Raw genomic sequence first — 23,567 nt, forward strand, 5'->3', positions numbered from 1 at the left:
GGATGACCTCATATTTACGGAGAGTAAAAATTGGGGGGGCCAACCGGCTGTTGGAATAGTCAAGTGTATCTACGTCACTCATGCTATATAGCATTCACCCCCCTAAACTCCTCTGTCTCTCCGACTTCCTGTCTTCCTTTAAAACCCTCCTTAAAACATATCTCATTCACCAAGTTTTTGGTCACCTAATATTTCCTTCTTTGGCTTTGTTCACTTCTGTGTCATATCTTAGGGTGTTTTTCTATAATAGACCATATAAAGGCTACTTTTTATTGTATATTTTTGAGTCAAGGTAGATGTGCATAAATTCTGAAAAAACTTATTGTATACCTGCAACGACAGTTCAGTAGAGTTAAGAATGTAACCAAAATGACTGACGAGAGACTGAAGAGCAGCAAAAAGCATAAATGTGGAACAGTGAATCTTGACGCGAGAACTCATTGGCACATATATATTTCCATAAGACTTGATTTGGTGTGTACTCAGGATGTTATTTCATAGAAATAATAATATAAATTTGGAGTTGAAAATAGTGAGGAATTGCTTTTAGACTTTTGTACGTTTAATCCTTTAGTGGTAAGTATTGTACACAATGTGGTTTTTTTTTTGTAGGCTTGGTGCCATTATGTGATTCTTGCTGTGTACTCCATTTATAGACTTAGCAATATTGTTCAATGTGGATTTCAAAGACACAGTGTTAATCTGACCTGTAATTTTTTTCACTGGCTTGCCCTAATGTAGTTCATAGTGTTTTCAGTTTGGACATTTGTAAATATGTTTGAAACAATCTTATGACAGTAATCAGCAGCACATTTTTAAGAGAATAACAAATGCTCTTTGAGAAGTAATTGGCTACAGTCGTCAGCATTTGAAATAAGACATAGGAGCAGAAATTAGGCCATTCGGCCCATCAAGTCTGCTCTGCCATTCAATCATGGCTGATAAGTTTCTCAACCCCGTTCTTCCACCTTCTCCCCGTAACCTTTGATCCCCTTACCAGTCAAGAACCTATCTATCTCGGTCTTAAATACACTCAATGACCTGGCCTCCACAGCCTTCTGTGGCAATGAATTCCATAGATTCACCACTCTCTGGCTAAAGAAGTTTCTCCTCATCTCTGTTCTAAAAGGTCTTCTCTTTACTCTGAGGCTGTGCCCTCGGGTCCTAGTCTCTCCTACTAATGGAAACATCTTCCCCTTCCACTCTATCCAGGCCTTTCAGTATTCTGTAAGTTTCAATCAGATCCCCACCTCATCCTTCTAATCTCCATTGAGTATAGACCCAGAGTCCTCAAACGTTCCTCATATGTTAAGCCTTTCATTCCTGGGATCGTTCTCGTGAACCTCCTGTGGACCCTCTCCAGGGCCAGAACATCCTTCCTGAGGTACGGGGCCCAAAATTGCTCACAATATTCTAAATGTGGTCTGACCAGAGCCTTATAAAGCCTCAGCAGCACATCCCTGCTTTTATATTCTAGTCCTCTAGAAATAAATGCCAACATTGCATTTGCCTTCCTAACTACCGACTCAACCTGTAAGTTAACCTTAAGAGAATCCTGGACTAGGACCCCCAAGTCCCTTTGCACTCCAGATTTCTGAATTCTCTCCCCATTTAGAAAATAGTCTATGCCTCTATTCTTCTTACCAAAGTGCATGACCTCACACTTCCCCACGTTGTATTCCATCTACCACTTCTTTGCCCATTGTCCTAATCTGTCCAAATCCTTCTTCAGCCTCCCTGCCTCCTCAGTATTACCTGTCCCTTCACCTATCTTTGTATCATCTGCAAACTTAGCCAGGATGCCCTCAGTTCCTTCATCTAGATCATTAATGTATAAAGTGAAAAGTTGTGGTCCCAACACTGACCCCTGCGGAACTCCAGTAATCACCGGCCGCCATCCTGAGAAGGACCCACTTATCCCCACTCTCTGCCTCCTACCAGACAGCCAATCTTCTATCCATGCTTGTACCTTGCCTCTAACACCATGGGCTCTTATCTTACTGAGCAGCCTCCTGTGTGGCACCTTGTCAAAGGCCTTCTGGAAGTCCAAGTAGATAACATTGATTGGCTCTCCTTTGTCTAACCTACTCGTTACCTCCTCAAAGAGTTCTAACAGATTTGTCAGGCATGACCTCCCCTTGATGAAACCATGCTGACTTTGCCCTATTTTACCATGCACTTCCAAGTATTCTGAAATCTCATCCTTAATAATGGACTCTCAAATCTTACCAACGACCGAGATCAGGCTAATCGGCTTGTAATTTCCCATCTTTTGCCTCACTCCCTTCTTAAACAGGGGGGGTTACATTAGCCATCTTCCAGTCCTCTGGGACCTTCCCTGACTCCAGTGATTCCTGAAAGATCTCCACTAACACCTCCACTTTCTCTTCAGCTATCTCCTTCAGAACTCGGTTGTAATCTATCTGGTCCAGGTGATTTATCCACCTTCGGACCTTTCAGTTTTCCTAGCACCTTCTCCTTGGTAATGGCCACCATACTCACCTCTGCCCCCCAACTCTCTTGAACTTTGGGGATGTCACTCGTGTCTTCCACTGTGAAGACTGACGCAAAGTACCTATTCAGTTCCTCCGCCATTTCTTTGTTCCCCACTACTACTTCTCCAGCGTCATTTTCCAGCGCCCCCAATGTCCACTTTTGCCTCTCTCTTACTCTTTATATATCTAAAAAAACTCTTGCAATCTTCTTTTATATTACTGGCTAGTTTACCCTCATATTTAATCTCTTCTCCCTCCTTATTTCTTTTTTTGTTGTCCTCTGTTGGCCTTTGTAGGTTTCCCAATCCCCTGGTTTCCCACTGCTCTTCGCCGCATTGTATGCTTTCTCTTTAGCTTTTATGCTGTCCCTGACTTCCCTTGTCAGCCATGGTTGCCTCGTCCTCCCTTTAGTATGCTTCTTCTTCCTAGGGCTGAATTTTTGCTGTGTCTTCCAAATTACTCCCAGAAATTCTTGCCATTGCTGTTCCATTGTCTTTCCTGCTGGGCTCATCTCCCAGTCAATTCTGGCCAGCTCCTCCCTCATGCCTCTGTAGTTGCCTTTATTCAACTGTAATACCATTACATCTGATTCCAGCTTTTTCCTCTCAAATGGCAGGGTAAATTCCATCATATTATGGTCACTTCCTCCTAAGGGTTCCTTCACCTTAAGCTCCCTTATAAAATCTGCCTCATTACACATCATTAAATCTAGAATTGCCTGTTCCCTAGTGGGCTCCACCACAAGCTGCTCCAAAAAGCCGTCTTGTAGACATTCCACAAATTCCTTTTCTTGGGATCCACTACCAACCTGATTTTCCCAGTCTTCCTGCATATTGAAATCCCCCATGATCACTAACAGTCAATAAATCAATCAAACTGTATGTTCTTCGTTACACTTGAGGGCAGGCTTGTTTCTCTTTGCTGCCTTCTCCTTCCAGAAAGGGGCATTTAACCTAAAGGAACCACTTGGTGTTCCCTTTTTTTGGAAGAACAGGCATTCTACCTCAAATGGAGTTGCCGTTTACATGATTAATGGTGCAGTACTGGCACGGGAGGGAGTATTCCAAGTTGTATCTTTCTACTTTATTTATTCATGGGGATTTTTTCTTGATTTGTTATGATACTGCCTTGCTACAGATGGACAGTCATTGGCTTTACGTTCATCACAGTTAGCACCTGTGTCTCAATGCCAGCTGCACGACCATCTGACTTGACTCATAAACAGGGCTTTGTATTTTGTCTACGGAGCAGGCTGCAGCCTCAAGTGATGAAGGATGACGTCAGAGAGCCAGCTAATCTTGCTCGTTGTGATTACTTGTCAGGAAACTGGGTCACAGCTAAGAGAGACGGATATTAGGATTTCATTGTTTTGGCTGCTGTCCTCTTTGTGCCAAGCTACAGGGAGTCTGGCACACTGTGCATTCTTCAGTATTGTACCATCAGATCACAGTACTCTGCGACTGACAAAACTGCTGTCAGTAGGCACTTGAGAAACTAAAGGGGCACCTTTGTCTCTTGGGAGCTGTTATATATGCAGTTTAAAGGAGCTGGAATGATAAATCCTGAGCCAATGTCTAGACTAAGCTTTGAATATCAATGACTAGCTTCCTTGCCCTCTTTTGTGGACATTCTGCTTATTTATTTCATTTAAAAAGCAGTACATTTAAAAGTGCAATTGTATTCTCAAATGATCCTTGCAATGCAGTCAGTTAAAGTAACTGCTTTTCAAGGGAAGCCACTTTGTAAGAGACTTGGCCTCTATGCCTCTTCTCTTGCAAGTGGGAGGAAAATTTGTTCGGCCAGGAAATTAATTTTAAGTTGGTTAGGTAGTGGTTGTATTTTCGAAGACCGTTTCTTCTGGTCAGGTAATAGAAGAGCTGTAGTAGGAATCATAGCAGTGTCCCAAGCGAAGTGTTCATTTGACCCTTGAAATTATCTTAATTGTTTGGAGGGCTGAACAATGGTTTTGTCTGTATATTGTGGTGAAATTGGCCTGAAGAAAGACAGCTATTGAATTTGATTCTGGGTGTTGCAGGGAGGATAACTGTTTTGCAGGCACTGAACTGGGGAACTAATGAAGAAATCAGATTTCCTTCATTTTAGTATGCTTCAGAATTTGTAATAAAGCAAGTGATGGTTTACTTTATCTATTGGTGTTAAGTGTAGACTTTCACTTATGATAGAAAATTTTGAGTCTTAACAGTTCTGGCTAATAAACATGAGATATAGCTTCATTTTACCACATTCATGTGGAATGCAGAACACAGAAACAGGCCATTCAGCCAACTGTTCCATGCTGATTTTTATGTTCCAAATGAACTGCCTCTATCTTTCCCTCATCTAATCTACCATTGTAGCCCTTTATTTCTTCTTTCCTGTGTGTTTACCCGGCTTCCCCTTAAATGTATCCATTCCATTTGCTTCAGTTGCTCCCTGTGGTAATGAGTTCTATATCCTAATCATTCTCTGGGAAATAAGTTTCTCCTGAATTCCCTATTGGATTTATTAGTAACTATTTGAAATTAATGGCTCTAAGTGGTGCTTCTGGAGTTGTAATCTTGTTGAAGAATGACAACCTATCTTTTTGATGTTACAGGGGATTAAGCTTTGTTTGGGATAATTATCCAGCTATTTGGTCTGCTTATTTTTGGATTGAACTGAGACCTGGACAACAAAGAAGGTTATGTGTCTTTCCCTTTGGGAGCACATTCATAGGGAACGAGAGTTGGGGATGAGACTGCACTTAGCAAAATTAGACCCGAGAAGTTTTCTGCAGTCTGCCAAGTGGCTGCAATATGGCAAGTAGAGCTGGAGTACCTTGAAGATCAGGACTCTTTTTCTCTCCCCCTTCTTTACTGGCCTTCTCAACTGTCTTCATCATTAAGATAGCCAAGCCAAGAAATTGGGTATTTATAGTTGAACTCAGCTGAGCTTTTAAGTTAGAGGTGGGTGGACAACACCATGCTAAAAACTTTCTTACATATTGATTTTGTGCTGGAAATGAAAATGATGGACTGTTTCTTGACTCTCAGTCCACTTCTGTCTCTATTCAGTGAGTTAACTACTCTTAGTGCCTTAATATCAAAAACATGATTGCATCTGATAGCCAATCGGTGGCTGAAGATGAAGAATTGAGCATGATCTAGAACCTGGCCCTTAATAACTCATGACTGTTCCTTGAGCTATAAAATACTACATGCCAAAAAGCACCAGATGTTTAGCAAAGTCAGAATGTGATAGCTCATTGAAAATTTCAGAAATGTTGACGGCAAATGAGGTTTCACATTGGGCATGGAGTAAACCTTTCCACTTTAAGCCTTAAGATTGAGGAGCTTGTGATGTAAATAATTGGTAACTAAGTGGAAGGTTGTCATGGCTGAGATTCTCATTCACAATATTTTTGAGACACCCTGACAGAATTGGCAACAGGTACATTGACTTCCAGTTGTTTTAATGTGTTTTCCTCTTACAAATGGTTATGTGCTCCACTCAGCCTAAGAATGGTGTACATGGACAGGTGAAATGCAAGCTTGTGATCCTAACTGCTTCAAGCTAATTAGTGAGATCAAATATATGATATAATGAGCAAATGGAATATTGGTGTTTATTGCAAGGGAAATAGAATATAAAACAAAAATAAAAATTGCTGGAAAAACTCAGCAGGTCTGACAGCAACTGTGTTAAGGAAGACAGAGTTAACGTTTCGAGTCCATATGACTCTTCATCAGAACTAAAGAGAAAAAAAATAGAATGTAAAGGTAGTTTCACTGCAGCTGATGTTGATGAGACCACATCTAGAGTACTGTGTTCAGTTTTGGTTTCCTTATTTGAAAAAGGATATAATTTCGTTGGAAGCAGTTCAGAGGAGGTTCACTCAATTCATTCCTGGGGTTAAGGGCTTAACTTATGAAGAAAGGTTGGACAGGTTGGGCCTGTACCCATTGGAGTTTACAAGAATGCGAAGTTATCTTATTGAAACATATAAGGTCCTGAAGAGACTTGATAGGGTAGATATTGTGAGGATGTTTCCTCTTGTGGGAGAGACTAGACTTAAGGGGCACAGTTTAAGAGTAAAGGATCTTGATATGATCCTAAGCTGAGGTTACCCCTGGACAAGCCTGATCCCAGAGTGCAACCCAGCTTGATAGACCCTAACGTTTATTTGTTTAGATACATGATAGTAGCTACTGAATAGAGGCACAGGGGTCAGCTGATGAACTTCTAACAAAAGAATAAAACATTTATTCAACAAGAAAAGATGAACTATATTACAATGCTCCTTCACCCACAACTATACCTTTACAGATATATACAGATTTTTAAGGATAACACAAGTCACAAAAGTTTTCTTATACTTAATGCACACAGTAAATACCCAGTCCATGTAAACTATGGCACCCTGTGGTCAGACATACCACACTCTGAAACCAAGGGACGTATGCCACATCAAACGGATGCTATGGATCTCTTCTCAACTTTACAAAGGCGCTTGTCACGCCGTGAGCCAACCAGTTTCCCTGAATTCTGTCCTTCACACGAGGGTTTCCAATCTCCACTCTCCAAAACCTCATCTTGGAATCTTCTCCCAGATCGACGCTTTCTCTCAGACACCTTCCACAAGGGTTCACCTCCAGGGTTTCAAACTCTCCTTCTGATGTTCCTCTTCCTGCGTCACCACATGCATTCAAGCTGTTTTCCACACACTCTGTCTCTTTGACTCAGCTGTCAACAGTACACCACTGCTTCACATGCCAATAGCAAAGAGTTATAGGCCTTCAGTTGTCTCTTTGAACCTTCTTGCTTCTTGCAAGCTGTTCTCACTTTAAATCTGAAGCTTGGAGCCTTTCTCTCTGCCCCTCACTCTTAACTTCACTTAACAAGACCTTTTCCCAAGTTCTGTCCTTTCTTTGACTCCAAGGTCTCCTTCGGACTTTCCCCTCTTCCGCTCTCCTGGATTTTTGGTGTTTTTCTTTAGCTAAGGGCTTCTATCTGTCACCTTTGCTGCAATCTCTCCTGGCAGCAACTCCGAAACCAGCTGAACTCCAAAAACTTCCACATCAAACTGCTATCTTTCTTCTGTGTGTATGTCTGTGGGAGGAACCTGACTACCTGGCCTCCCTGTTGCTTGGAAACAGCACTGTTTTTCTATTCTTGTGTGTTTACCTTTACCTTATAGCAGTCGTAAACTCCTCATTAGAAATGCAAGCAGCCTTTTAAAGTGAAACTAAAGCTCCATTTGACCTTTCTTAACACACAAATACAGAAATACAAATCAAACTTAAACTTCAAAGCTAAAATTCTCCTAACACCCAGAAATACAAATATAACTTATTTAACCTATCTCTATTTCCTAACAGACCATTGTTTTAAGGTGGAGATGAGGAGAAATCTTTTCTCTGAAGGTTAAGATGTGGAATTCTCCTCATCAGAAAGTAGTGGAGATGGGGCTATTTAATTTATTCACGGCTGAGTTAGATATCTTTTTCTCTGGACAAAGAAGTTGAGGTTTATTGGGGCAGACAGGAAAGTGGAGTTGAGGCCACAGCCAGATCAATCATGATCTTACTGAATGGTGGAGCAGACTTGAAGGACTGAATGGCCTACTCCTGCTCCTAAGGCCTATGTTCTTATATGGCCACTATTCGAAACTTCAGAGTACAGACTTTCCCATCAAAAAGGATGACAAAAAAATTCTGGCCCTGCCCACCTGTTTATCTTAATCTGCATTTTCACCTCAGAAATAGCTATTAGTGAAAGCTATTACTTTAAAAAGATATCATAGGTGAAAATCAAATTGAATATTTAAATTGAATGGCTTCACCTCTCTTTGAAAAATCCATTAATTTGTTTCAACTACTTTGACAAACTTGTGATTGTGGAAAATTAGCTTGTTCGCTCTGTTAGAGGGCATACTGAGCTTTGAACACACAGTCAATAGCATTAATCAGTGCTTTTCCTCCCATAAAAACAAAGTACCTCTACATATTAAAACAAAAACAGAATTACCTGGAAAAACTCAGCAGGTCTGGCAGCATCGGCGGAGAAGAAAAGAGTTGACGTTTCGAGTCCTCATGACCCTTCGACAGAACTTGAGTTCGAGTCCAAGAAAGAGTTGAAATATAAGCTGTTTTAATGTGTGTGTGTGGGGGGCGGAGAGAGAGAGAGAGAAGTGGAGTGGGGGTGTGGTTGTAGGGACAAACAAGCTGTGATAGAAGCAGATCATCAAAAGATGTCAACAACAATAGTACAAAAGAACACATAGGTGTTAAAGTTGGTGATATCTAAATGAATGTGCTAATTAAGAATGGATGGTAGGTCACTCAAGGTATAGCTCTAGTGGGGGTGGGGAGAGCATAAAAGATTTAAAAAAAAAAAAAAATTTTTTTAAATTTTTAAAAAATTTAAAAAAAAATTTTTTTTTTAAAAAATAATGGAAATAGGTGGGAAAAGGAAAATCTTTATAATTTATTGGAAAAAAAAAAGCAAGGGGGAAACAGAAAGGGGGTGGGGATGGGGGAGGGAGCTCACGACCTAAAGTTGTTGAATTCAATATTCAGTTCAGAAGGCTGTAAAGTGCCTAGTCGGAAGATGAGGTGTTGTTCCTCCAGTTTGCGTTGGGCTTCACTGGAACAATGCAGCAAGCCAAGGACAGACATGTGGGCAAGAGAGCAGGGTGGAGTGTTAAAATGGCAAGCGGCAGGGAGGTTTGGGTCATTCTTGCGGACAGACCGCAGGTGTTCTGCAAAGCGGTCACCCAGTTTACGTTTGGTCTCTCCAATGTAGAGGAGACCACATTGGGAGCAACGAATGCAGTAGACTAAGTTGGAGGAAATGCAAGTGAAATGCTGCTTCACTTGAAAGGAGTGTTTGGGTCCTTGGACGGTGAGGAGAGAGGAAGTGAAGGGGCAGGTGTTGCATCTTTTGCGTGGGCATGGGGTGGCGCCATAGGAGGGGGTTGAGGAGTAGGGGGTGATGGAGGAGTGGACCAGGGTGTCCCGGGGGGAGCGATCCCTACGGAATGTTGATAGGGGGAGTGAAGGGAAGATGTGTTTGGTGGTGGCATCATGCTGGAGTTGGCGGAAATGGCGGAGGATGATCCTTTGAATGCGGAGGCTGGTGGGGTGATAAGTGAGGACAAGGGGGACCCTATCATGTTTCTGGGAGGGTGGAGAAGGCATGAGGGCAGATGCGCGGGAGATGGGCCGGACACGGTTGAGGGCCCTGTCAACGACCGTGGGTGGAAAACCTCAGTTAAGGAAGAAGGAGGACATGTCAGAGGAACTGTTTTTGAAGGTAGCATCATCGGAACAGATGTGACGGAGGCGAAGTACATATTGATGTCTTTGGCATACCAAACAGCAGAGTATACTTGCTGAAGCTTGAAAAAGCAGTTTGCTGGAATCAAATTGAGGTCTGTGTGCTCTTCATCCAGCAAGGAAAAATCTAATGAATAATCTGTCACCGAGAAAAATGCCCTTAGTCATTGCTTGGTTTCAGAGCACCAAACCAAAATAACTGGGGAACTGGTTTGCTTTTCAAAACAAGAAGGTGCTCCCTGTTTGATTACAGTTTAAATTGGATTTGATTATATATATCAGATCTCTCATGGCAATGCTCCAGATAGGTGAGAAGCATTGTAGCTGTGTATAACTAATGGTCCCTTCAAGACCACAACATTTAATTGATATACATGTTCAGTTCAACTAGAGACTAACTAGGCTTGGCCTAAATAGCCAAGTGGTTATAGTACTGGGCTTGTAACCCCAAGATCAAGAGTTCAAATCTCACAATGGTAGACTATGAAACCATGTAACTTCATCTGAAACAGATGGAAATGGGTTTGTACTCAAAAGAGTTACATCTAAAAAAAAATAATCAAGAGTTCAAATCTCACAATGGCAAACTATGAAACAATGTAACTTCATCTGAATAGGAACAGATGTAATCGTGTTTGTACTCGAAAGAGTTAGAGGTTAACTAGCCTCAGCAGGTGCTCAGGTCAGTTAGAGGTCAAGCTGGATCTTTTTAAAATACTTTTTCCGTAATGCTCAAGTCAATCAGATGACATTTTCTGTACATCCCTTGGGTCATTTAGGCTGTATTTATCCTACTTTTGTGCCAATACAATCCTGAATTCCTCGATTCACAAGGTTGTAGATTTAAATCCCACTCCAGGACCTGAGCACAAAAGTAAAACGACCGCTTTGGTATAGATGGAGTGCTACACTGTCAGAGGTCCTATCTTTCAGACGAGAGTTTAAACAGAGGCCTCATTTGCCCTCCCAGTTGAATGAAAGAAGTCCCATGTCCCACTATTTCAAAGATGAGGTGGGGAGTTATCCTTGCTGTCCTGGCCCATCAACATCACAAAAATAGATAATCTGGTCATTATCACTTTGCTGTTTGTGGAGGCTTGCTGTGCTCAAATTGGGCTGCTGCATTTCGAAAGCAGTTCAATGGCTGTAAAGCGCTTCGGGATGTCTGGTGGTCGTGAAAGGTGAAATATAAAAGCAAGTCTTCCTTTTTTGAGGAGGAGGAAGCTGTCTCATGAATTTGAATTCTTAAAGAATGGATTATAAATTCCACTCTGAGGCTCATTGGTCATAGCAGGTGCTCAAGTCATGGAGAGATCAGTTTGGCTTTCACTTTTCAGAGTGAATATTGATGCCATTGACAGGCGGGTGACGTGCATGTGTATGATATTGCTCACGGCTAGCTAGAGTTTTAGTGCTGTGCTGTGTTGAATATAATATTGAGTTTGATGTTTCACCATTAAGATAGCTTCAGTGCAGTGCCTTCAGTCTACACAACCTTGTCACTAAACACAGCCTTAATTTGTTTTCAGTCTGTGCTCAGAGGGTTTCTCACCATCTATCCTAAAGGTGTCGGTAAGGGTCAGGTTTACAGTTAACATCCCACAGAGTTGAGTCCCTTTGTACAGTCCCATTTTGTTGTGTAGACCACATCAAATTATAGATCCCAGGCCAAGTGCTCGGTGATTATCCTCCTCCAACAACATGTTAATTACACAAGTTGGTGTCACTAACGAAAAATTGGAGGCTCAGCAACAACAACTTGCATTTATATAGCTCCTTTATAATTGTAAAATTTCCCAAGGTACTTCACAAGAGCATAACCAAACAATATCTGACACTGAGCCATATAGGGAGATATTAGGACAGATGACCAAAAGTTTGGTGAGAGGTAGATTTTACGCAGCATCTTAGAGGATAAGGGGGAAGTCATAATTTGGAGACGTTTAGGGAGTGAGTTCCAGAAGTTAAGATCTAAGCTGTTGATGGCATGTCCACTGATGGTGGAGTAATGCAAGAGCGCAGAGAACTCAGACATTGCCTGTCTAAGAAGTGACTTTTCCTGAATCCAGTAACATGAGAATAGTGCTGGATGAACATTCAAATCTTGAATGGACCTAGGCTGTTCTCATTCCTAGACTTGGGCATGCTGCTGATTAGACACCAGGGAGGCAAAGTTCAAAGGAGGAGTTATTTCCATTTCCCTTTCAAGTGACTTTGACAGAGCCCAGGGAGCTCTGTCAGCTGTACATGGCATGAGAGATAGGTGGAAAGATAAATTGCCTTTCAATGTTGAGTCACTGTACATCACCAGCACATTTTGCAAAATTAATATCTGCCAGGTGTTCATTCTTTATATTAAAATAGTGATGAGCTGACAGTTCTGAGAGATTTGAGGCTTACAAAAATAATTTGCAAGTTCAGTTTTTAATACTTAACTGTGAAGCCTAGACCTTAATCCATACAATGAAAAGATTAGAGTGAGGCCCAAATCAGGAGTAAGCCTAATCCAATCAAAATTTAAATTAATAAGATCTGCTCCTACTCTGGGAAAGCATTGTGTCCGTTTACATATTATTCTCTGGTTTTGAATGAAGCAATTCAACCTCCTTCCCCTTCCCCTCCACCTTATGTTTTAGATTGGAATCAGCGCTTGGCAACCAAGCAATTTCAGTGCTTTGCCTTTAAATTTTGAGTTCCGAATGTGGATGCAGTTTCAAAATGAAATATCATTAAATGTAGTGGGATCTTTGATTACAGCCTGATAATTCTTCCTTTTTACTGTGTGTCTGTATCAACAGTGTTCTTATTTTCAGGTCTTAAGTGGAGTCATGCTTACAATTTTGGAATTATCTTAAGGAAGATTTCTTAAGTTATTCTCAAATGCAAGCTGTTACTGAATCAACTATGGGATAGACAGCCCTGTTTATATGTGGTTTCTGGATGTGTATCCTTACAGCAGAAAAAAAGATAGACAGTTAGGACAGTTGTTTGTATTGTGAAGGAAATCTGCCAATTGTACCTGGCCTGGCCAGCACCTGACTCCAGATCCACAGTAATGTAGTTGACTCTTAACTACCCTTTGAAATGACCCAGCAGGCCACTCAATTCAAGGGCAGTTAGGGATAAGCAACAAATGCTGGCCTGGCCAGTGACGCCCAAATCCCATGAAAAAATAAAAAAAAAAATTTAGACTAGTTTAATTCTGTTCCCACCTATGCAACCTTGAATATGTGATTTTAAAGTTGGTAATTATAGATGCAACAAATTACATTGGTTGGCAACACACCTGGTTGGAGTCTAGGGTAACCAGTCAGTTTAGGCATATTCCTTGTGGTTTCATCTCATGACCTCGCACCTCTAAATAGCCAGCGTGGTAAAATAGCCTTTTATCCCAACCTTCAATATTTTTCATAACTAATAAACATTTGTTTTAATGTTCCTATGACTTTTCTGATGGGTTGTTCCAGTGGTGCCCTTGTGATTAACGTCTGAAGACTCCAGGACAATTCAGTTGCTATAATGCTGAGGAAGTGCAGCATTGTTGGCGGCACTGATCATAAATAACACATTAAAAACTGTGTTCCCCATTCAGATGCGCTTTAAAATATTAAATTTCTCCATTCAAAGAAGAGCAAGAAGTTCTCCCACTGTCCTCGCTAACATTCCTCCCTCAATCAGCACCACCAGATTCAGCTCATTGATATTTGCTGGCCATTGCTATTGCCAAAGGACAGTACCTTTTTCCAATGCTTCAGCAGTCACTGCACTCCCAGTTTTCATTTATTTATTTTATGTGAAGCCTTTTAAAATGTTCCAGCATTGTGATTAGCTGCTGTATTTCAAAGCCAGTATATCTTGCATGTGGATTTCTTACAAGTTTATAGCTTGATTCCATGTGCAGTATGCCTTGCCTTAGGGTTCTCACTTTACATTGCCAACTAAGAAATTTTCAGTAGGTCTTCATCCACCAGCAATTTGCATGAACCATGTTTGTACAGTTTAAAGCTTCTGTTAAATTTTCTGGTATGATTAGCTTCATAGCAGTTCCTGTAAGCAGGCCAGGTTTCTGATGGGCGGAAAGCTCCATCTTTCATTCTCTACTGCATTAAGCTAACAGTCAACAGAATTGCACTAAATGGGTTCTTGAATAACATAGAGGACACTCTACAGGTATGGTAGCGTAATGATTATGTTACAGGACTAGTAATCCAGAGATCTGGATCAATGATCCTGAGATATGAATTGAAACCCCCATCATGGCAATTGAGGAATTTAAATTCATTTAACTTAAGTAAGTCCCAAAAAAGCCTTGTGTCAATAATGCTGCCTGTGGAACTACTGGATTGTTGCGAAAACTCACCTGCTTCACTAATGCCCTTTAGGGGAGGAATCTGTGTTCTTACCTGGCCTGGTCTGGCCTACATGTGACCCCAGGCCCACAGCAATGCAGTTGTCTTTTAACTGCCCTCTAAAATGGCCTAGCAAGCCATTCTGTTATAATCAAGAAGCTGACTTGCTGCCACTTTCTCGAGGGCAGTTCGGGATTGGTGATAAATGCCTTGCCCTGCCAGTGATGCCTATATCCTGTGAAAGAATAAAAACATAAATCACTATATCTCCTATGAATTCAGATGACAGAAAATATCATGCTTTTATGCCACTTCATATAGTCTAAACCACTGCCCAGATTTATTTACAAGTAAATTAGCTCACATTTGTAAAACAATACTTGTTTAAGAAAATAGAATCAGTTTACATATGCCCTTTCCAGAATGCTTTTATCAACTTTTTTTTTAGGTTTGTGGAATGAAACAGTTTCTTAAATGAATTAAATTGGCCTTCTCTTGTTGTGCAGTACAGATATATTTCTTCAGAGTTGAGATATTGCACACCTATACTACATGAACTTGAAGCCCCCATGAACACCTGCATGAAATTCCAGATGAGCAGACAGAGCTGATTGTTTTTCAGAAACTGAGAAACTATTTCTTTGGAAAAAACAAGGCATTCAGACTGCTAACCTTTTAATAAATTGGAAAATATGACCTTCAATTGGTTGTGCTTCTTCACAAAAGATGTGTTTATTTTATTGCCCAATAACCTTAAACTACAACTTTCTGTCCCATGATGCCAGGAGTGGTGCAATTAAGAAATCCTATCTGGGCAAAGTGAGTCTCTGCGTGATATCAATAAATTGTCTTTATGCAACTATTTCAAATTCCAATGCAGTTTTGGAAACAATTTAAAAATTGTATATCATCAGTCTCCATCACTTGGTTCTGTAGTGATGGGGTTGGTTTAGGCTCTGAAGTCTCAGATCTTTTTTTGCTTTCAAAGATCAAATGATATTTTTGAGGCTGTGAGGGAAATTCTACATGTGATGCATTCCTGTTCTCAGGTTTGGATTATGGAAGAATTGAGCTGGGTCAGGCTTTGCTCTCTCTGCCCTTTTGAGAAAATAGCTGCTTGCGCTGCTCCCATTTGGCTTCAGAAGTCAGAGCAGATTGCTGATGCTGTCAAGAGTGATTCTTTATGCACACAAACCTTGAGAACAGAGAGGGGAAAGGTGAACTGAATCAGAGACTGAGTGTGTTCTGGTGAGTGACACACCACCTGAATCTTCAAAGCCTTTCCACCATCTGCAAGGTGCAAGGCGGGTGTGTGATGGAATTTGCCTGGACGAGTACAGCTCCAAAAACACTAAAAAAGCTTGACACCAGCCAAAACAAAACAGTTCGCTTGATTGGTACCCCATGACCACCTTGAAATATTGATATACTCCATCACAGGCACAACATGTCTGTATACCATCTACAAGATGTACTGCAAAGACTTGCAGTGTTCCTTCAACAGCACTTTCCAAACCTGTGATCTCTACTGCGTAGAAGAACAAGAACAGCTCATGGGGGCAGCACCACTTCCAAGTCTCCTCCAAGTCTCGCAACATCTTGACTTGAAAATATGTTGCTGTTCCTTCATTGTTGTTGGGTTAAAATCCTTGAATTCCCTCCCTAGCAGACAGTAGACGTACCTACACCTCATGGACTGCAGTGGCTTAGGACAGTGGCTCAATACCACCTTCACAGACTATGCAACATCTCCTGCAATGCCTATCACTAGATGAACTGCACTGTTGCAGATCTTGCCGAATTCAACAACAAGGCGCAAAATTATGTCCAGTTCTGGCTGGGCCATGTATAGACTGTCTGTGGACACGATATAAATGAACCACCTTCTCAAGGGCAATTAGGAATGAGCAATAAATTCTGGCTTTGCTAGCGATGTCCACATTCCCTGAAGGAATAAATAAAATAAGTCACTGAATTAAGTATCAATGTAACTGGGAATGAAACTTGAGATTTTGTTTGTACTACACCTAGGTGAAAAAGCAACTATTTTAATGTCTTGTGTCAGATGTGGTCCAGTGATGGCATTCTCACTCGGAGTTAGAAGATTGTGGGCTCAAGCCCAGCTCCAGGCACTTGAGCACGTAACCTTGGCTGAAAGTTCATTGCACCACTGAAGGAGTGCTGCACTGTTGGAAGTGCAATCTTATGGATGAAATGTTAAACCAATGCTCCCTCAGTTGGACATAGAAGATCTCATAGCATTATTCAACAAAGAGCAGTGGACTTCTCCTGGTGTCCTGGCCAATATGTGTCCCTCAGCTAGCCTTATTGAAACTGAGTATTTTTTCCTTTTCTTTCCTCTTCTTTCATTCTCTCTTTCTGTTGTTTTGTTTACCCCTTTCTTTTCTCCTTTATTTTTCTCACTTAAAGCTTCTTGTGTCTATTGTCTATGTTGTCACCTTTGAAAATGAATAAAGTAGACACTGTCAGGATTCACTGTTTTATAATATGGCAGCACAATTTTCACACATGGTGTGCTGTTGTGCTGTCTAAACAGTTTGTGGCTCACCACTGCTAAAATGTGCAGGTTATTGCAGAGGATGTTGGCAGGTAGGCAAGGTGAGCACTGAGGCGGTGGCCCTGTTACTTGATGAAGGTGACAGCCATAAGACTTTGAGAAATCATTGATTCTTTGTGGGGATGCCTGCTGTGATCAGATGGCTTGCTGATGGAAGAGGAGCAGCAGAATATTGCCAGTCCACAGAACAACAACTTGTATTTATATAGCATCCTTAACAGTAAACCACCCCAAGGTGCTTCACATGAACATAATCAATCAAAATTTGAAGGAAATTTTAGGGCAGGTCGTCAAAAGCTTGGTAAACAGCTAGGAGTGAAGAAGCATCTTCGAGGAGAGAGATTTAGAGAGGAATTCTGGAGCTAATGGCCAAGACCATGGAGGGGTTTGCAAATGATGATGAACATTTTAAAATTAAGGTGTTGCAAGACCAGGAACCAATATACATAGAGGTCAGTGAGTACAAATGATGGATTAATGAGTCTTTGTATGGGCATCTCCATTATTTATGTGCGTGCAACAACTTTTTGTGGGGAATGTGGGATTCATTTTAGAGGTGTAGTAGCAACTGTTGGAAAAGGCATGTAGCTTGTGTTCAGTTCATAGTATATGGTGCTCACCAGTTAAATGAAACCTTTTAACCTGTTGTGATGTGGACAAGGCAGCATTTATTACCCATTCCTAGTTGCCCTGAGTGCATTAATGGTTGAACACACTGGGCAGGTTTTTTTGCTTGGTGGGCCCGGGAGCAGCCAAGGAGTGGACCAGCTGGCTGATCGCAAATTCATGCTAGCTAGCCAATTAACCGCCAGCCAGCATGAAACGCATGCTGAAATGCTCGGCGCTGCTGGGGTGGGGGTGGGAGGAGGGCAGGCACTGATGTAAGCGTGGGCATGGGGGAGCGCAGAATGAAAGCTCCCTGAAGGCATAGAGCTGCCTCAGGGAGCTGAAGAATTTAAAACCAAGAAATAAATATTTTAAAATCCGTAAAAAAAAAAAAAATGTCCATGCATCAGAAACAGTCACCTGAATGTATACATGATGAAAATTCTGTCCGTACATTTTAATTTTTTGAAATTTAATAACGGAAACCTCATCCCGCCTTTGGATGAGGTTTCGTCAAAAATGCAAAGTCCGCCTGGCAGATTTTTCCATCCGCCAACTGTAAGGTTGGACGGACCACAAAAAATTGGGGATAATTGGCTTAATTGCCCTCTTAATTGTCAGCAGGCGTGCTTCCAACTTTTGCACGTGTCCACCGACTGAAATATCATGCGCTATTTTGTGCTTGAGCGGGTTGGTCACACGCTCGCATGCCGACCTAAAAATTCTGCCCATTGTGTGGAATAGTGTGAAGTGTAGGCATGATTAAGTTCCCTTCCCTTCCCTGAATGACATTAATGAATGAGCTGTATTTCATTTACAATCTGGGTGCTGTTTGATCTTTTTCAGTGCCCGCTGACAAATTGCTAGATTTATTGCATTCATTTTCCCAACTTGCCATGGTGGGATTTAAACTCATGACCTGTGGAATGCTTGCCTAGGACCATAACCACTACACAACCCAGTTAGGAAAAGAATGGTAGGGGGAGATCCTGTTGCTAATTGTGAGGAGGATGGGAAGATGGAGACACTAATCTTGATGAGCTGTCTTGCAGCAAGGCAAAGAGCTGAGAATGGGAAGGCAAGTTGCTTTCTGGGCTTAGCCTACATTAGAAAACAGCAAAACTATGAGAGAGCAGTCTGTTAGTGTCTTAAATATTTTAAAAATACTTGCTAACTTTGTTTATGAACTTTTTTTGTTTTAGAAATTGGATGTTAAATCACTCATCAAGCTGACCTACTACAAAAACAGTGAAGGTACGTACTCGCTGACTGTCTCTGCCATTGCCACAATACTATATTCAATGTTCAGTACTTTTCTTACCTGGATTGGAGAGCTTTCTTTTCTAATAAATAGGCAAAGGATCATGCTGTTGATCCAGAAAGAATTTTGTTGGGTGGAGCTCTGCTATTTCCTTCACACTAATTAGAGACTTCAAATTGTTTGTAAAGCTATGTGAAAGAAAGTAGTTTGAATGAAACTGATTGCTTTAACACTGACTAATTACAATGTTACAGCTCATGTCCTTGCATTTGTAAAGCTCCACCAACACTTAAACCAAACTCACTGGGTACTCTGGACAAAGACATTTAAGATGCATAGGCAAAAAGGAAAAGGAGGTGGGGAATTGCTGTTAATTAAGGATGAGATCAGTACAATAGTGAGAGAGAATCTTAGATCAGAAGATCAAGATGTAGAATCAGTTTAAGTAGAGCTAAGAAACGGCAAGGGACAGCAAACATGGAGATAAAAACAAAAACTGCGGATGCTGGAAATCCAAAACAAAAACAGAATTACCTGGAAAAACTCAGCCGGTCTGGCAGCATCGGCGGAGAAGAAAAGAGTTGACGTTTCGAGTCCTCATGACGGATTCTGTTGAAGGGTCATGAGGACTTGAAACGTCAACTCTTTTCTTCTCCGCCGATGCTGCCAGACCTGCTGAGTTTTTCCAGGTAATTCTGTTTTTCTGACAGCAAACCTGGGTGGGAGTTGTTTATAGGCCACCAAACAGTAGTGGTGATGTAGGGTATGGTATAAATCAGGAAATTAGAGGTGCATGTAATAAGGTGGGGGACTTAAATCTACATATAGACTGGGTAAACCTAACTAGAACTAATGCTGTGGAGGACAAATTCCAGGAATGTATACAAGATGGTTTACTAGAACAGTATGTTGAGGAATCAAGTAGAAAATGGGCTATTTTAAATCCAGCATTGTGCAATGAGAAAGGGCTAATTAATAATCCCATTGTAAAGGAGCCTTTAGAGAGCAGTGACCTTAATATGATAGACTTTTACATTAAGTTTGAAAGTGATGTAGTTCAATCCGAAACTAGGGTCTTAAATCTAAACAAAGGAAACAATGAAGGTATGAGGGCAAAAGAAAAAAACTGCGGATGCTGGAAATCCAAAACAAAAACAAAAATACCTGGAAAAACTCAGCAGGTCTGACAGCATCTGCGGAGAGGAATACAGTTAATGTTTCGAGTCCAAATGACTCTTCATCAGAACAAAGGAAATATAGAAAAGAGGTGAAATATAAGCTGGTTTAAGGGTGGGGGAGGGGGGAGAGGTGGGACAGTTAGAGCTGGATAGAGGGCCAGTGATAGGTGGAGATTGCCAAAAGATGTCATAGACAAAAGGACAAAGAGGTGTTGAAGGTGGTGATATTAGCTAAGAAATGTGCTAATGGGGACATTAAGAGTAGAAAGCAGGATGAACAAGGTACAGATAGCCCTAGTTGGGGTGGGTCGGGGGGAAGGGATCGAAATAGGCTAAAAGGTAGAAATAAAACAATGGATGGAAATACACTTAAAAATAAGGGAAATAGGTGGGAAAAGAAAAATATATGTAAATTATTGGAAAAGGGGGGATCGGAAATAGGATGAGGATGGAGGAGAGAGTTCATGATCGGTAGTTGCTGAACTCAATATTCAGTCCGGAAGGCTGTAAAGTGCCTAATCGGAAGATGAGGTGCTGTACCTCCAGTTTGCGTCGAGCTTCACTGGAACATTGCAGCAGGCCAAGGACGGACATGTGGGCATGAGAGCAGGGTGGTGTGTTGAAATGGCAAGCGACAGGGAGGTCTGGGTCACGCTTGTGGACAGACTGAAGGTGTTCTGCAAAGCGGTCACCCAGTCTGCATTTGGTCTCTCTAATGTAGAGGAGACCATATTGGGAGCAGCAAATGCAATAGACTAAATTGAGGAAAGTGCAAGTGAAGCACTGCTTCACTTGAAAGGAGTGTTTGGGCCCTTGGACAATGAGGAAGGGGGAAGTAAAGGGGCAGGTGTTGCACCTTCTGCAGTTGCATGGGAAGGTGCCTTGGGAGGGGTTTGAGGTGGAGGGGGTGATGGAGGAGTGGACCAGGGTGTCCCGGAGGGAACGATCTCTGCGGAATGCTACTGGGGTGGGGGGAGTGAAGGGAAGATGTGTTTGGTGGTGGCATCATGCTGGAGTTGGCGGAAATGGTGCAGGATGATCCTTTGAATGCGGAGGCTGCTGGGGTGATAAGTTAGGACAAGGGAGACCCTATCATGGTTCTAGGAGGGAGAGGAAGGTGTGACAGCGGTTGCACGGGAAATGGGTCGGACGCGGTTGAGGGTCCTGTCAACTATCATGGGTGGAAAACCTTGGTTAAGGAAGAAGGAAGACATGTCAGAGGAACTGTTTTTGAAAGTGGCATCATCAGAACAGATGCGACGGAGGTGAAGGAACTGAGAGAATGGGATGGAGTCCTTACAGGAAGCGGGGTGTGAGGAGCTGTAGTGTAGGTAGCTGTGGGAGTCGGTAGGTTTGTAATGAATATTGGTGGTCTATCACCAGAAATTGAGACAGAGAGGTCAAGGAAGGGAAGGGAAGTGTTCCATGTGAAAATGATTGAGGGGTGGAAATTGGAAGCAAAATTAATAAATTTTTCCAGGTCCAGACAAGAGCATGAAGCGACGCCGAAGCAGTCATCGATGTATCAGAGAAAGAGTTGTGGGAGGGAGCCTGAGTAGGACTGGAACAAGGAATGTTCCACATACCCCATAAAGAGACAGGCATAACTGGGGCCCATGCGGGTACCCATAGCCACACCTTTTATTTGGAGGAAGTGAGAGGAGTTTAAGCAGAAATTGTTCAGTGAGAGAACAAGTTCAGTCAGACAGAGGAGAGTAGTGATGGATGGGGATTGTGTTCGAGCCTCTGTTCGAGGAAGAAGCGGAGAGCCCTCAGACCATCCTGGTGGGGGATGGAGGTGTAGAGGGATTGGATGTCCATGGTGAAGAGGAGGTGGTTGTGGCCAGGGAACGGGAAATTTTTGACATGATGTAGGGTGTCAGAGGAATCGCAGATGTAGGTGGGAAGAGACTGGACAAGGGGAGAGAGAATGGAGTCAAGATAGCAAGAAATTAGTTCCGTGGGGCAGGAACAGGCTGACACAATCGGTCTGCTGTCCCAGTCCTGTTTTTGGATTTTGGGTAGGAAGTAGAAGCGGGCCGTCCGAGGTTGGGAGACTATGAGGTTGGAAGACTATGAGGTTGGAAGCTGTGGAAGGAAGATCTCCAGAGGAGATGAGGTCAGTGACAGTCCTAGAAACAATGGCTTGATGTTCAGTTGTGGGGTCATGGTCCAGGGGGAGGTAGGAGGAAGTGTCTGCGAGTTGACCCTCAGCCTCTGTGAGGTAGAGGTCAGTGCGCCAGACAACAACAGCACCACCAAGGTATGAGGGCAAGTTGGCTGTGATAGATTGGAAAACTGCATTAAAAGGTATGAGGGTCGACACAATGGCTAGCATTTAAAGAATTAATACTAGTTTATAATAAATATACATTCCTTTGAGGCACAAAAACTCAACAGGAAAAGTGATCCAAGTGTAGGTGACAAGAAAAGTTAAGGATTGTATTAGATCACTGGTTTTCAAATTGCGGTTCGTGAACTCTCAAGGATTTATGAAGTTTCCAGGGGTTCACAGGAAGACTCTCCTAATGGCGGAAGCAGAAGTGGTTGCATGCCAAAATTGTGGGAAAATGATAGTTGTCAGTTTGGCGCCCACCAGTGAACAGTGCCTGGGTTCTCTGGGGGATGCCAGCGCTCATTGGTTGAGTAGCCTGTCATTCAATATGGTCAATGTCCAAAGGAGCCTATCATGTATGTAGACCATCTTGATTGACAGACCCAGTAGAACGCGCCTTGACTTGCACCTAGTGACTGGACTTGAAGTTGGAGAGTTGTCAGTGGTTGGGTGCACTGTGTCTTCTGCTTGGACTTGAGAGTCATGTACTGCCTGTGCCTGTATGAGTGGAGCTTTTAGGCAAGTACCTGCATTTTAATTTAATTCCTCGGCCAGCCGCGTTCTACACCTGCCCCCCCCACCTCCCACGCATCTGAAAAGGCTGGCCCCCTCCTCCCGACCTCATCTGTAAATCCTTGCTGCTTCAACGATGTTTTCTGTGGCTCTGGCCTGGGCCCTTCCCTTCCCGACCTCTTCTCTAAATCCTGAAGGAGGACTTCAGGATTTAGGAATGAGGTTGGGAGGGGAACGGCCCTGGGCCACAGACAGACACCATGGCCCAGGGCCCTTCCTCTCCCTATCTCAAGTCTTGACGTCGTCCCCCAGTCCAGTCCCTTGATGATGGACCTGTGGTAAGATGGACTCTTACCCCTTTTTGGGGATTTCTTCTGAGTCCTCCCCCACTCCCTCGACACAACATTGAAGGATTGGGGGAGGATTTCTGCCCATCTGAATGTTATAGTGCTACTTCTCTTGTTGGTAGAAAATTGAAGACTCCTTTATTGCATCTCTATAGCCATGTGCCCTCATGCCCAATATTAAAGGCTTCGTTTAGTTGCGACTGGTGACATAATCTGGCCAGAATGGAAATGATTGGGCCATTCCCTCATCAATCACACTTGGAGTCTAGCAATTCTGTAAGTAACTAGGTTTGATTTTGTGCATATAATTTGTATTAGGTAGCTATCCTTCCCTTATTGCATTTTGCTGGAGAAATAATCCTGCTGCATACTGCTTCTTTGCTCAAGCATTCAAAGGCTTCCAGGATGCGTCCTGCCTCCAATTTGCTAGCTGACAGAGTAAATATTCTGTTTGAATATAAAAATAATCTCATCACTGGATTTTTGAATGTGGTCAACAGCCTGGGCATCTGGCAGACAAGTATCTCCCCTTCTTACTTCCTGTGGTTGCTTTGGGCACATACTCAAAGGTACAATATTGCTATGCTCT

General features: G+C 42.3%; 1 protein-coding gene across 1 annotated transcript in view; it reads left to right on the forward strand.

Moving 5' to 3' along the window:
- Positions 1-23,567, forward strand: part of ppil2 (peptidylprolyl isomerase (cyclophilin)-like 2) — a 415,520-nt gene that overhangs the window by 67,074 nt on the left and 324,879 nt on the right. The window contains exon 6 of the mRNA XM_041202829.1: positions 18,547-18,598. Within this exon, the coding sequence (XP_041058763.1) occupies positions 18,547-18,598 (52 nt within the window). The remainder of the gene's footprint in view (positions 1-18,546; positions 18,599-23,567) is intronic.

This window comes from Carcharodon carcharias, chromosome 13 (assembly GCF_017639515.1).
Source record: "Carcharodon carcharias isolate sCarCar2 chromosome 13, sCarCar2.pri, whole genome shotgun sequence".
Lineage (NCBI taxonomy): Eukaryota > Metazoa > Chordata > Chondrichthyes > Lamniformes > Lamnidae > Carcharodon > Carcharodon carcharias.